Source organism: Homarus americanus, unplaced genomic scaffold (genome assembly GCF_018991925.1).
Source record: "Homarus americanus isolate GMGI-L3 unplaced genomic scaffold, GMGI_Hamer_2.0 scaffold44060, whole genome shotgun sequence".
In the NCBI taxonomy this organism is placed as follows: Eukaryota; Metazoa; Arthropoda; class Malacostraca; order Decapoda; family Nephropidae; genus Homarus; species Homarus americanus.
The window spans coordinates 2617794-2631976 of record NW_024756871.1 but is presented as its reverse complement, the minus strand read 5'-3'; the positions used below and the strand labels follow the sequence as shown (position 1 = coordinate 2631976).

General features: G+C 41.3%; 2 protein-coding genes across 15 annotated transcripts in view; one reads left to right on the top strand and one right to left on the bottom strand.

The window, feature by feature from the left end:
• Positions 1-82: 82 nt before the first annotated feature.
• LOC121856943 (steroid receptor RNA activator 1-like) lies at positions 83-5436 on the bottom strand. Its single transcript, XM_042352729.1, has 5 exons — positions 5236-5436; positions 4257-4419; positions 3699-3927; positions 2902-3010; positions 83-2459 (listed from the first exon to the last, which is right to left on the bottom strand). Exons 1-5 carry the CDS (start codon positions 5252-5254, stop codon positions 2134-2136), a joined length of 846 nt encoding a protein of 281 aa, XP_042208663.1. The 5' UTR covers positions 5255-5436; the 3' UTR covers positions 83-2133.
• Positions 5437-6762: 1326 nt separating this feature from the next.
• The window catches only part of LOC121857022 (stromal interaction molecule homolog), a 58570-nt gene continuing 51149 nt past the window's right edge, over positions 6763-14183 (top strand). For all 14 annotated transcript variants that reach the window (XM_042352843.1, XM_042352842.1, XM_042352839.1 and 11 more), the window contains exon 1: positions 6763-7007. In XM_042352843.1, the coding sequence (XP_042208777.1) occupies positions 6884-7007 (124 nt within the window). In that variant the 5' untranslated portion in view covers positions 6763-6883. The remainder of the gene's footprint in view (positions 7008-14183) is intronic.

Sequence of the window (14183 nt, the reverse complement as noted above, 5' to 3'; positions counted from 1 at the left end):
AGGCCGGTGACCCAGTGTGGTGCTGACTCTTGCATCAGTAATATTATTTTGTCGATTGAAGTGAAAGAGAATGAAAAGGAACTGGTTTCAGAACAATTTTATTTGGAAGTCAGTACCAAAAGTTTAGTGAAGAAAAACAAAGTGAAAATACAACAAGCAATGAAAACATTGTACGTACAGCATGGCAGTCTCACTGTCAACCCGCACAGCAACAAGACGTTACATCGAGCAACTTTTAATTCTACAGTATATGTCACAGTAAGTGAGAATACAATGGATTTTTTCCAATCTTTATTTAAGTATGTACAGTATTCTTTCATTGTATTGTTAGAAAAAATCTTGACTTGACTGCATTTGTCGCTAATGAATTCAATTCAGTAACTGCAAGTGCAAGAGTAAATGTGATTGTCATAAACAGACAGAAAAATAACATTTCTGAACTTAGGAATTCATTGGAGAAAAAAAAAAGAATTTATCCTGGAAATCCTATTTTACGACAGACATGACAAGAAGACCCAAGTACTGTACTGTATTGTACCATCAAGCTTATGGGTTTCAATCTGAACTTCAACCAGATGACTTAAATGTACTTCCGATATACTAGCCACAGTTTAGTGGGTAATAAATGAAACTGTGTTGTCACCTTGAGTTGTACTTGAATGTGTGTCTTATACTGTGTTTGTGGCCCCTTGGGCATAATTAAAAAAATAAAAGCTGTTTTAACAGAACAAAAATGATGAACAGCACCAAATGTGGTTACCTGAATATGGACAAAGTGTGATACTGTATCACACTTCTGGGCTACAAAAACTATGTCCCTGCAACTGACTGAAATCACTTGGGGTCATTAATTAAGATCATCAAGGAGTTTAATTGGTAAACCAAACCACCTTATTCTCTAAACCATAACAAACTCCTTCAGTGGTGTCTCCATGTTTTACTGTGGAGCATAATAAGGCACAGTACCACTGTACTGTATGTGTTAGCACATTACCCTGTGAGAAGAATTCCAGTCAGCCCCCTGATCAACACCCTTAATTGGGGTTCCTATAACAATTTTTGGCCTCAGACCAGATATTCTTACCCCATGGATCAGATAACCATCTGTTTAACAAAACACTAAGTTATATATCCTGTACTTGTGAGTCCAGGAGCCACCATTGGTCATGAGGGTGGGCACAACTAGCACCACCAAGAAATAATGTCTGAACAACAACAACTCCTGCAGTCTGAATTACGTAAAATCTTGAATTCATTTCACATTATGAATAATGCAGTTGAAAGGCATGGCCATATACTTATCCCCGTAGAGCTAAACATGAGGTGCAAATACTACTTACTGTAGATCTGTTATTAAGCGAAGCACTCTAGATAATGACCTGCTTTTAGCAGAGATGACTGAACTAAAGCTGATACTGTACAGTATTGGAAATCTTCTAAGGTAGCCAATAAGACAAGGAAAGGTGCATGTACTGTACTTGCTGGAGCACCAAGACCCACTCACATTTCAACCCTTCAGGGACATTGTCTTCTCTAATCATCATTTTTAAAGAGCAACAGTTGTGATGGGCGTGATGAAGTACTGTGATTATATTAGTGTAGGGGGGTTAAAGCCTAAGTTGATCCCTGTCAACTTGATGGCCCACTACACAGGTTTCCTCAGGCTACCATCATGTTATAAAAACATTCATTAATAGACTGGGAATTTGGTTTGAAATCATAATTATGAAATAATAATAATTAAGATGAATGACTAGACTACAAGCAAGCTATTGATCAGAGATTTGGTGACTTTCTAAATATCAAGAGTTTTACAGCAGAATCAATGAAAATTATTGCAAAGAATTTTTCAGGGTAAGAATGGGTAATATCCTTATTGAGTTACAAACATGTTTATTGTTGTTTACCATCAACACCCTATACAGTATATATTAGGTTGTTTGTTCCTGAACCTTATGAACCACCTCACCCTTAGTAATATCATTTTGTTTGTATCGTGGTGAAGACCTAAGACACACGAGACATGTAAACAGTACCTCAAACTAATCTTAATATAAGAACACAAGAAACACTAGAAATATTATGAAAAAAATTTATTGAGAGGGAAGCATATTATAACCTGCTGTGATGTGTCTAACTTGGGGACTTGTTTTCTGGTTTCTCTACAACAGTGTCACAGACAGTGGCATCACTCTCACACCTGCTGCCTGTGTCACTGTCTTTCTCCCTCACTGTCATATCTTCGACACCCATGACAGGATCTATATCTAGTTTCTCTTTATTTTCGTCATCTTTGGCTGGAGACGCACTGTTTATATTAGCTTCACCTTTTGAATGATTGCGACACTCGGATATTAACGTCTTGATGCCGACCATCCAGGGTGAACACATACTTGTGTAGTCCACGATGAGACCCTGGTGTAAAGTCCACGCTATATCATATTCTTCCTGAGTTAAAGCTGAAAGAGTAAATGTCCTCCAAATTCATTATACTGTAATTAAGTGACCATAATTATCTTATGACTTTTTTTTAAATTCAGCAACAATTTAAATAAAAAAAAAATTAAAGTGTACGTAATTTGAAAGAAGTGTGTCAGTTATAGCAGAGATCAATATGATGCAGCTATGTGGCTCAAAACCAAGGAACCATTTTACACATTTTAACATTCAATAATTAATTTATATACAGTATTTCATCTATCAATTAATCATTTGACCACTTATCAGCTCACTAGTCATTCAGGCTGTTGTATTATGTGCATTACCAAACTGGAAGGTCACCCCTAAGGGAGGTTTTCACTAGTTGACTTGATATACATATGTTTAACTACTGTATTGTATAAATTTCTACATCTTATTTAAAAATATTACATTACTTATGGCTTATAAAAGCCAACATACCTCTGGCAAGAGATAAAATCCTCCTTTGCACCACATTGTTGAGTTTTCCATCAAGCCACATTGTCTTCATCGTACTGACACGTTTGTTGATCTCATCCCGAACACTGTCCTGTCAATACATAAATGTTTACACTAATGATCGGTAAATAAGCTTTTATCACTTAGGAATTATAAAATAAAGCTCTAAAAAAATAAAATACATTTAAACACTATATAAAATCTTCAGTAAACTGATTATTCACAATACTGTACATTAATTACTTGACCTTTCCATCAAAACACAATCCCTTAAAGAGGAGTCTGGGAGGTGAAGGTGAGCGACCACTGACACTTGCACTTCACAACCCCCACTTGAAATAGCTACAAAATGTCAGTTCATGGATCATCTACTCAGCTCCAGCTCAATTAAGCCACACCCAAGGGGTGGAGAGAAGGAATCTGTGGCTCAGTCCAACCTTGGCTATAAAATGGAAATTCCAAGCAGTAAATCTCAAATCTAGTATAGCCAGGTGTGGCTCAGGGGACTGAAGTACTGTACAGTATCTCAAACTAAGTAGAAGTGGGAGGGAGGTGGCACAAAGCCTACCAAGTGCTCGTCCAATATACGTACTGTACATGATGGTGGGTTGAGATTCAACCAAAGGAGAGACAGATTATCTATATGGTCATGGGAGAGCCCATCTTCAAAGTAGAAGTAATGAAATTCAGAAAAACTTTGTGCTTTCAAGTAATACTACCATCTATAAAAGACTAAATATTCTTAAGTCATTACTGTATGTATCTTCCGAGAGAGTTACCTTCAGTTCAACACTAATACTCTCAAGTGAATTCTTCAGTGCCAAATCCACTTCTTCTAAAAGTTCCTGAGCATTTTCACTGGGTTTTACTTCATCTGTTCTGCTGCCTACAGGAATTTTAGGTTTTACATCATGAAGACAATTAACTGGGGATGGCTGAATTGGTAGAGGATCAACTCTAGGTGGCCGAAGTGGGATATTTCCCATAGTGGGTGGGGTGTCGCCAGGTCTGAAATTATAAATAAATTTCTATCAATTATTTCTACTCTTCTCACACTTCTGTATGAAGTGGATCATGGGCACAGAACCCAAAGATGAGAGGGGAGAGTGAGCCAAGTGTGGAAAGCAACAGGAAAGACTTAAGATAACAAGCAGAAATATTCACATAGCATACAAGAACGGTTGCTGAGTGTTAACATTTAGGAGATGAGGAAAATGTTTCCATTCATCATGGGAAAAAATTATGATCTAATTCTGGACATGACAAATGTCCTGTGAATGAGGTGCTTTGAGAAATTCACAAACAATGGATCACGAGTACTCAACATTAGAACTTACCTTAAAACAGGAGGCACTGGGCTGGAAGTGCTTGAGGGACCAATTGGTACAGGAACTCTCTTATTCAACAATCGGCGTCGGCCACCAGTGGCTCCAGAAGCTGCTGCACCACTGGCATTGAATGCAAACTTTGGTGGATCATTCCAAGCACGGTCATGGTTGCCTGGTGATGAAGACATAAGAAAAATACTGCATTAAAAACCAGGATTTTCATCTGATTTTTACCACAGATGTCCGAACTGGTCAGAGACAGACCGATATTTCTGGTTTTTCAAAGTATTGACGTCAGAATTATCAACAATCTACTTTACCCATGAAACAGTGAGCAGGTAATGACCTCAATATCTTTTGTAAATATTCCTCCTTCTTTTGACAATAACTACTGTACTGAATATACAAATAAATTGGTCCTAACCAACCTATCTAACGTAACCTAAAATAGATAACAAAATATAACCTTTCAATTCAAGGAAGTTTGGTTAGGTTAAGCAAGTCTGGTTGGTTTATCATATCTACACTAACAGTTTACAATAGTGTGTGTTATGATGATGAGACACTTTAGGGAAAAGTTTTAGGGAATTTTTTTCTTTCATAAAACTCAATCTTTGAGCAGGTGTTGGCAACTTATACATATTTATAGAAGGTTGCTTAGCATTAGGGTCCCTTACCAGTTAACAAATCAACAGTTCATCTCTAAACCTGACAGTGACAATGAAGTGTGCATTGAATTTCCTCGAATGAAATAAATATCTAACTCTCCATCATCCTGTCAAATACACACTGTGGGAGAAGATAATGCCACATGCCAGCTACCATTGGTGTGTTTTAGTATAGATAGACAGTGCCTCACGTGATGTAGAATATTCTGTCTCGAAGCTTCTTGTAGTAAAACTTATCGCTGACACCCCAGACAAAATGTAATGACCTACACAAAATGATATAATCTATAACGAATCCTGACATATTTCAGCATACTCACCTGGACCAATTGGGTTCATGATGGTAAGGTTTTTCTTCCTCTTATTTGGGTATACTGTACTGTAGTTTGGTTGTCTTCCCTCCTTTATTCCGTCTGTATTCGACTTAAAGACTTTCTATGTGTGTTACCTTGAAGGAATTAAACTAAGAGGTGACTGAGTGACTGATGTACACAACACAACCGACGGCTGGGGAACACTTATACCAGCGAACAAACCTCCAGCAGCGTCCACTTGGTCTGCCTCACCTCACCTCACCTCCACCAGAGATGTTCATAACTTAAGCTACGACGTCTTTTTTCGTTGTGACTCAATTAAATACTCAAAAGGAAATTGGCCGATGGGCATGGCCATGTTTGATGGGAGCATTATGATGGGTCTGGAGGGTGTATTAAGCAAGTTTTGAAGCCCCATCCTTCTCATCGTTTTTTTTTCAGTTATTTAAAATACATTGAAAATTTGAAATGAAATATAGACAGTTGCAAGTGAAAGTATGGAAAAGCAAAATCTAATGTAACCCAAGAATAAGGTGAAAAAGTGCCCAAATAACCACAAATTGCATTTCGTGCAGACAGATGAAATGACACCGCCGACACACATGTAAACTAAGGAATATATACTGTAGTAAGGAAGCTCAACTAACATACACATTCCTATTATTTTTAGGTTCCCCAAATTTCACTACAGTGTTACCTGAAGCAATACTCGTTTTCGATGAAAACATAATTTTTTTAGTTTCTCCAATCTGTCTCCTTGTCCTTACTATCTCTCTGATGAGTAGTATACTCTCTCTCTCTTCGGCGTACTTATAAAAGGATTAAACTATAACCATTCTTGAAGCAATACATGCCTATTACACCTTGGGACTGACAGCTCTTCAAATGAGACATAGAAGGTAGACCTCATAGAGACTCACATTTATAGACCAGTTACCAGTAGAAAACGATGAGCACTGAGACTTAAAATTGTTTCATTAACAACTAAGTAACCCTTCCTCCAATATATTGTGGTGGCCGCTAAATAAACGAAGTTTTATGGAAATAATCTTTTGTGCGCTGGGAAAGAATCAGGAAAAGAGTGAACGCTGGCAGCAGGTTGCCGTGAACCAATCAGCTGTCGCGACGTAAACACATGTCCGATCTGTCATTTATTTATTCGTTTTTTTTGCAAATTCTCTTATTCTTCTTGTAGGATTAAATCAAATATATCGCACAAGGACCAAAAACAAATCAAATTTTGGGTAATGGAAGTTTTACATCCAGATGTTAGTATAACAGGAAATTTAAAGGTAAATAAGGAAGTCAGCTGAAGCCATTTAAATACAGGGAGCATCTACTAGAATTAAGAAAATAAATAAATATCATAGTATCAGTAATACAATTTTTTAGGTTAAAAAATTAACTATATTTAATTTATATATAGTAATTAGAATATATTTGTAATATAAATTGTGCCTAGAAATATTAGAGTATCCCTGTTTTCTTTACGAGATGTACAGTCAACGTAGAATGTGTCAGTTGTGTGTGAGTCAGTAGAGAGTGTGGAGGTACTGCTGCTGGCCGGTGATCGACGACATTAATGACAAAATTATCTTGGCCACCTATTTATATTCCAGTATGAGAGTATAGTGAAGGTGTCCAAGTAGTCACGATGAAACTGTACTCGTTAAAACTCCCACGGTGGAGAACACTAGTGATACTGTTCTGTTTTGTTGGACTCCTGTGTGGGGTTCCTACCTCAGCACCCAGCACCAAATACCAGCTCACAGACAAAGGTAAGACCAATTTTAAACACCCACTTTCCCCATCAACACATTTACAGGTCAAGGAAGTAGTCTATTATCGGGATGAAGTGATTTTAGCCGTAGATGTGAATTTGACCGGATAGGTTTCACTTTGTGACCCCAAGAAGAGAAGAGCCAGATAATGCCTGACCTTCAGTGACGTGTACCAGGCCAAGTGGTGAGGAGAGTTAGGTAATGAGACTTGTGATAAAGACTGTAGGCTTAACTTTGGTCTTGAAGTTATAATTATAATCATCCACCGAATGATCATGTCAGAAGGAAGCAAGTATCAGCTGAGATAAAATTGGTTCTGGATCTATATAGAGTAAATTTTGTGTTTTACTTACATAAGGAGTAAGCAATTTAAATACTCCTATAATATATAAAAAAAATGTCTCCCATAATCCTCCTCCCCGATAATTCCCCATGTTAAGGTAAACCAATTATCACAGGCGGTTTTTACCAAGAAAATGACGGGAAAATGTTTACAGTTAATAGACTAATGATATAAGTCACCCAGGTGTGATCTGTACCCCGTCTGTCACCCAGGTGTTATCTGTACCCCGTCTGTCACCCAGGTGTGATCTGTACCCTGTCTGTCACCCAGGTGTGATCTGTACCCCGTCTGTCACCCAGGTGTTATCTGTACCCTGTCTGTCACCTAGGTGTGATCTGTACCCTGTCTGTCACCCAGGTGTGATCTGTACCCTGTCTGTCACCCAGGTGTTATCTGTACCCCGTCTGTCACCCAGGTGTGATCTGTACCCGCCTGTCACCCAGGTGTGATCGGTACCCGTCTGTCACCCAGGTGTTATCTGTACCCCGTCTGTCACCCAGGTGTTATCTGTACCCCCGTCTGTCACCCAGGTGTTATTGTACCCTGTCTGTCACCCAGGTGTGATCTGTACCCCGTCTGTCACCCAGGTGTGATCTGTACCGTCCGTCTGTCTGCACCCAGGTGTTATCTGTACCCCGTCTGTCACCCAGGTGTTATCCCCTGTCTGTCACCCAGGTGTTATCTGTGCCCCTGTCTGTCACCCAGGTGTTATCTGTACCCCGTCTGTCACCCAGGTGTTATCTGTACCCCGTCTGTCACCCAGGTGATCTGTACCCCGTCTGTCTGTGATCTGTACCCCGTCTGTGTACCCAGGTGTTATCTGTCCTGTCATCCAGGTGTTATCTGCCCCGTCTGTCACCCAGGTGTTATCTGTACCCCGTCTGTCACCCAGGTGTGATCTGTACCCGTCTGTCACCCAGGTGTGATCTACCCCGTCTGTCACCCAGGTGTTATCTGTACCCCGTCTGTCACCCAGGTGTTATCTGTACCCTGTCTGTCACCCAGGTGTTATCTGTACCCCGTCTGTCACCCAGGTGTTATCTGTACCCTGTCTGTCACCCAGGTGTTATCTGTACCCTGTCTGTCACCCAGGTGTTATCTGTACCCCGTCTGTCACCCAGGTGTTATCTGTACCCTGTCTGTCACCCAGGTGTTATCTGTACCCCGTCTGTCACCCAGGTGTTATCTGTACCCCGTCTGTCACCCAGGTGTTATCTGTACCCCGTCTGTCACCCAGGTGTTATCTGTACCCCGTCTGTCACCCAGGTGTGATCTTAAAAGCTATTTTTTGTTAAACGTCAAAACTTGTACTCGGAGTTTGATAACCTTGGCAGATGAAGCACTTTAATGGCGTTTGAAAGACCAGTTTGGTTGGTAGTCAGACTAAGCCGAGACTCCGTGCTTGTTGGTGGATATTTAGAATCACATGCAAATTAGGCACCCCAGTTTATTTCACCTGTTTATTAAACAACTTCAAGCTTAAGTGAGGTTGATGTAAGGTTTAATCTTAGTGAAGTAAGCTGGATTACCTATTAAGCTGAAGCTGGGGTGCCTAATCTAAAGTTGAATTAAGCTAGGGTGCCTAATCGTAAGTTAAATTAAGTTTGTGTGGCTAATCGTAAGTTGAAGTTGGGTTGCCTAATCTTAAGTGGTCATCGGCTCAGCATGCATACATGGACAGTGCAGGTATACAAACAATGGTAAACAAAGAGACGATTTAGTCAAGGATAGCCTAACAAGGCATTGGCTGTGTGTCTTGGAGTAAGCCACCAAAGTTGATAACTCATATCACAGGAAGGAAAGATATCGTGCACCTCTTGAAGAATATTCAATTAGTGCTCCTGTATAATTTGAAAGCTAGAACAGTGATATTATCCCAAGAGTCTCATGAAAATACTACTTTGGCAATAGTCCTAGTGGCTGGGATAATAGTTTATGGGTACATGAAAGATCAATTGTTTTAACTGGAGTTTATTTGCTCAGTTTGTCGTGTTACCATTCAAGCGAAGATTAGTTTATCTGTAGATAAAAAGATCAAACACACACACACACACTGTAATTTCGCCAGTAATGCTTCGGTGTTGATGGCCCGGAACGTTAAGGACGGTTATTGGGTTTTGGTCAGTTGTATATTTTCTTGGTTAGTGTGGCATCAGTCATGAAGGGAAGAGTCATTGGGTCGAGGCTTTGGCCGGATACTTTCTGGGTGACGAGTTTTATCAGGGATCCCCTGTATCATTAATCTCAAAGTTGACTTTACACTGGCCAGAACTGATGCTCTAAGGTGTGTGTGTTTACCAATAGTTATCAGAAACCAGTGGATTATATTCATTTTTTATGTTACATAGATACTTAGAGGTTACACTAGCTCTTGAATTTTGGTTACAGTGTGACCAGAACGTTGTCGGCGAGAGCTTGGGGGGCTCGTTTACACGATCAGTTACCACGCACGCCTCGGATCAGTGGCGAAGCATGGGGTCGGAGCAGGGAACTGACCACTGTTTAGTGGGCGATGTGTTTACACGGAACTGCCACACCGTCGTTACCGGTCAGTGTGTGGTAGACTGCTGGGCAAGAGGTTCATGGCTCCCAGACAGACGAGTCGGCGACGGACGTCCGCACTTGTCTGTTTTGGCTGCTGGGATGATACTGAAGAAAAAAAAACCACGGAGTGTGTGGGTGAAAAACTGGTTAAGGAACAAATCGTGTGGTATTTATAACCAAATCTTTGCCGAAATGCAGCGTGAGGACACACAGGACGTACAGCGATACTTTCCCATGACCCCTGAAATGTACAACACGCTCTCGGATAAAGTACGTCCACATATTTCCAGGACGGATACAAATATGAGGTACACGTAACTGCCCTGGAAGGGTTGGTGGTTTAGTGTTGCCGTCTACACGATCACTGCTCGAGCACGGCTTCGTTACCATGCTTCGAAAACATGCTCCGAGACTGATCGTGTAAACGAGCCCTAAGGTAGACGCGGCACCGGTGTGACAGCCTGACGCATAGATAGTGAACGTTACCATGAATGGTGATTGACGTGAGGATGGTGTTTATTTAAACCACGGTGAAAACAATGAAGGTAATAGTATTTATAGAAGAGAAAGCTCTATTAGGGATGGCTGTTTATGCTCTTTGATGATGTAAGTGCGTGATTCATCCCTTCGTCAGGCGGAGGTGGGCTGTGGCGCTAACAGTGACTGATAACAACCTGAGCTCGACAACTAAAAGTCACAGTTCACTGTGGATCAGGAACCCAGAATAGTTTTTAAGGGTGGTAACAAGTTCTCTTAGTCACTAGGCACTGTTGCTATCTGCGCTACATCACATCGTCTGGCCACTGTTGCCGTCTTCAGTATCCCTGGTACGGTATCGTTGTCCACATAGGCTGGTCAACATTCCCGTCGAATTCTTGGGATTACCTGTGACGAACTCGGCTTGAGAATGGTGAGAACGACACAGTAATCTGGATGCACGGTTACAGAGGAGTGTGCAAACAGCAATAAGGCGAATAAACAGCTGTTGTGTCACGACAATGAGAAGAAAAACGTTTACAAGAAAATTGAGAATATAAAGACCATCACGGTAACCTGGATCACGTTAAGATTAGCCACCCCTCAGCTTATTTCACCTGATGATTAAACACCCTTACGCTACTTGGGGATTGGTTAGGTTAGGTTTGGGTGTATTGGCTAGTCTTCAGATGAACCACATAGCTACTGCATAAGTAACTGGTCAAAATAAAAGAAAACATTGACAGATAATTAAATGTAAATAAAAAAAATGTGTGGCTGTCGGACCAGGTTTTGGCTTGAGAACCTTGAGTAAGAATAGTGAGGCGGAGGTCAGTATATTACATGAATCTTGTACCCTGGCCAGCGAGAGAGAGATTAAGGTACACATTTAAACAATTATTTCTAAAGGCCTCGTCAACCTTCCTCACACCAACAAAGGAAGAAAAGAATCGTCAGGAAGGTTAATCCCGTGAGAAGAATAGCGGCAGGTAGTGAACAAGTACACCAAAAGTGAGGGGTTTGGTTGGTTGTGCAGGAGGGAGGCGCTGAGGGGGTAGGTGGGGAGGGTTGCTGAGTGTTGGCAGACGTCCCCAGGCATGCCACGTGGAGTTGGTCCCCACCAGGCACCGTGCCAGCTCTCGTGTCATCGTCTCCCACTCTTACCTGCCATTTTTCTACCACCTCAACTCTCCCCATTTTCACGGACTATAAACCATATAGAGACTCCCCCAACCCGTGTCCTTACTTAGTGTTATCTTGTGGGAGTTTTTTTTTTCTCTTATCTAGTAACCCTTGTCACGGCGTAGCTATTTCATATTAGTAATCTAGTACCTGTTATGTCAGTTGTTCGTGTTATTCATCTTGTTCACTGTACATACCACCGAGGAATGAGTTATATAGTTGCCGTAAATTTGGACGATCGAATTATTCCGCCCATAACCTGCAGTTCGTGTGGGTGGCGCTGTGGGAGGCGGAGGAGGAGAATGCGCTTTGGTTGGCTAGGTGTTGTAGTGTCAGCTCGGGAGGATGTTAGGTTAGGTTAGGGTTGAGTTTTGTAGTATTAGTGGTGGATGGGAGGAGGAGGTGAAGGGTATAGGTGTGGTGGATGTGGGGGAGATTTTTAGTGTGGTTACCACAGATGGTAAGAGCTCATTGTGACTGACTCACCGTCAACTAGTGTCAATCTAGGTGGAGGACTCTTCCCTCCTCTCTATATTAACCTTCTCTCATGTCTACATCAGTTAATTATCGGTCCCAGAGAGAGAAGCATAGATGAGGTGTCTTCCCCAACAGATATTTGATTATATTTGTGTCAGAATCATTGAAGAGTTGTTACTGTTGCACCTTCCGTCTTGCATGTTGTCGTCTGATTCACTCTGGTCTTGGCTACTGTATTGGGAAACATTTAATGGAATCTTTTGTTTATATACACAAGAGCTTTTCCCTGATAGTCTTTCATCCATCTGTAATTTTTGAGTGAGTTTCCATACTGTTCTGAAGGGTCTTAAGTGTTTGGGCTGGCTTGGTTTTGTTTTAATAACCTTTGAGTGATGATAGTCATTTGTATCTATGATGAAGGGCGTCACAACAACGCTATACCATGTTGGTCAAGGTGCTCCCATTGACCCACTTGGTGACTCGGCATATGTGTTGATGAGTGTGTGTGTGTGTCGTGCGAGATAATGGCCGGGGTGGGACCTTTATACACGCCATGTCTTGCTTGATCTTTCACAAGGACTTTCATTCACATAACCAGACTAGAGGCACTCAGGATGTATACTGTATAATTTACGATATATGGCCACCTGTAGATTAGCCCCCACCCCTGCTTATTTTACTTGGGTCAGATTAGTTTGATTTACGTTGCATGATGTTTAGATTAGGTTAACGTTGGGGCGGTTAATCTTAAAATGAATTATAGTGAGTGACAAATGTTTTGGTAGTCTTGGAAGAAGTGTACCGGGGGAGATGATGAAACCTTCCGGTCCTCACGTAATGTTGACACTCTGGTATATTTAGGTCTTAAGTACGGGTATGTATGTGGTTTTTCTATTTACTCTCAGTGTTGTGTTTATCCAGGTATTGTTGCCATCTTTCTCTATTGTTGCTTTTATCCAAATATTCCCGCCAATCACAATTGACTTCAGGTCGAGGTATAGCTCGGGGGTGCTAGGCTAGTTTAAAGACGATAGAGAGACAAGTCGTGAGAGGAGAGAAGTGTCATGGACCTGCTGCCCCGTGTACCGTCTCTTAGGACATTCCTTTACTGGTTGAACATTTCTCCCGGCCTGTCTTGTGTTGGTACTATTAGCTGTTGTGTTTGTGTCACTGTTGGTACGACTGATGGTACTAACCTGAGGGGAGGGGTTAGGTTAAGCTAAAGTTGGGTAGGTAAGGTTAGCTTAGGTTAAGTTAGCTTAGGTTAAGTTAGGTAAGGTTAACGTTAGCTTAAATCAGGTTAACGTTTGGGAAAGTTAATCTTGAGGTGATGCCAAAGCCCTGAATTAATTTATTTCTGTTTATTATCTTATTGTGGGTAAACAGACGAGGTGTGGACGTGGTCTGTCACATATCCGTCCACTGTACACATAAAAGCCACGGGTTGCATAGGACCCTCCAAACCCGCCCTTCAGTACTCCCAAAACTCGTCCTCGACACTGACATAACAAAACTCTGATAGATTATATGTGCAGCTGGTACCTTATTCTAACGCTAATTACTCGCCGCTTATAGGTTCTCAAAGTCACATTTTGGTGTTTTATGTGTTATTCTGGATGACCTGAAGGTATAACGAGGAAGAACAACTGTATTGGTCATTATTCCAGGTACACAGAGACTTCTCGATCAGCGTGTATCATAAGGCAAGTGTGTGTGTGTGTGTGGGTGGAGTCGTCACATTAGGCTGGTGTGGTGGGTTGGTTCCGGCGACGAGGTGGCTGTATGTTACTGCGCATTGTCTGGGCACTAGAAACTTCTCTGTATTAATTTGATCCCCTCTACCTCTTCCCTCTACCCCTCCCCTCATGTAACTAGGAGAGGAGAAAACGTAAGCATATAGGCCTAGTTAAAGGTTTGTTGTGATTATTGTGACTGGTATTGTTGGGTTTTGAATGACCCGGTTACATACACACTACTATTTAGACTGTATTTTTATGTATTGAATACATGACAGTTACATTATGCCAGTTACATGCGTTCGTGTGTCCCAGAAGTGACTGGAGAGAGAGGTAGGACGGCATGACATGAGAACCTTGACTAATGCGAGGAAAGAATGGTTAGTTCCGGTGTGGGAGTGGCCTTATTGAGGT

Bases quoted from the DNA above. Each gene is read 5' to 3' on its own strand.
- LOC121856943 (XM_042352729.1), bottom strand. The intron at 3,011-3,698 runs GTAACTCTCTCG...ATGTATTGACAG, and splicing joins GTATTAGTGTTGAACTGAAG to GACAGTGTTCGGGATGAGAT. The intron at 2,460-2,901 runs GTATGTTGGCTT...TTACTCTTTCAG, and splicing joins GATTTTATCTCTTGCCAGAG to CTTTAACTCAGGAAGAATAT.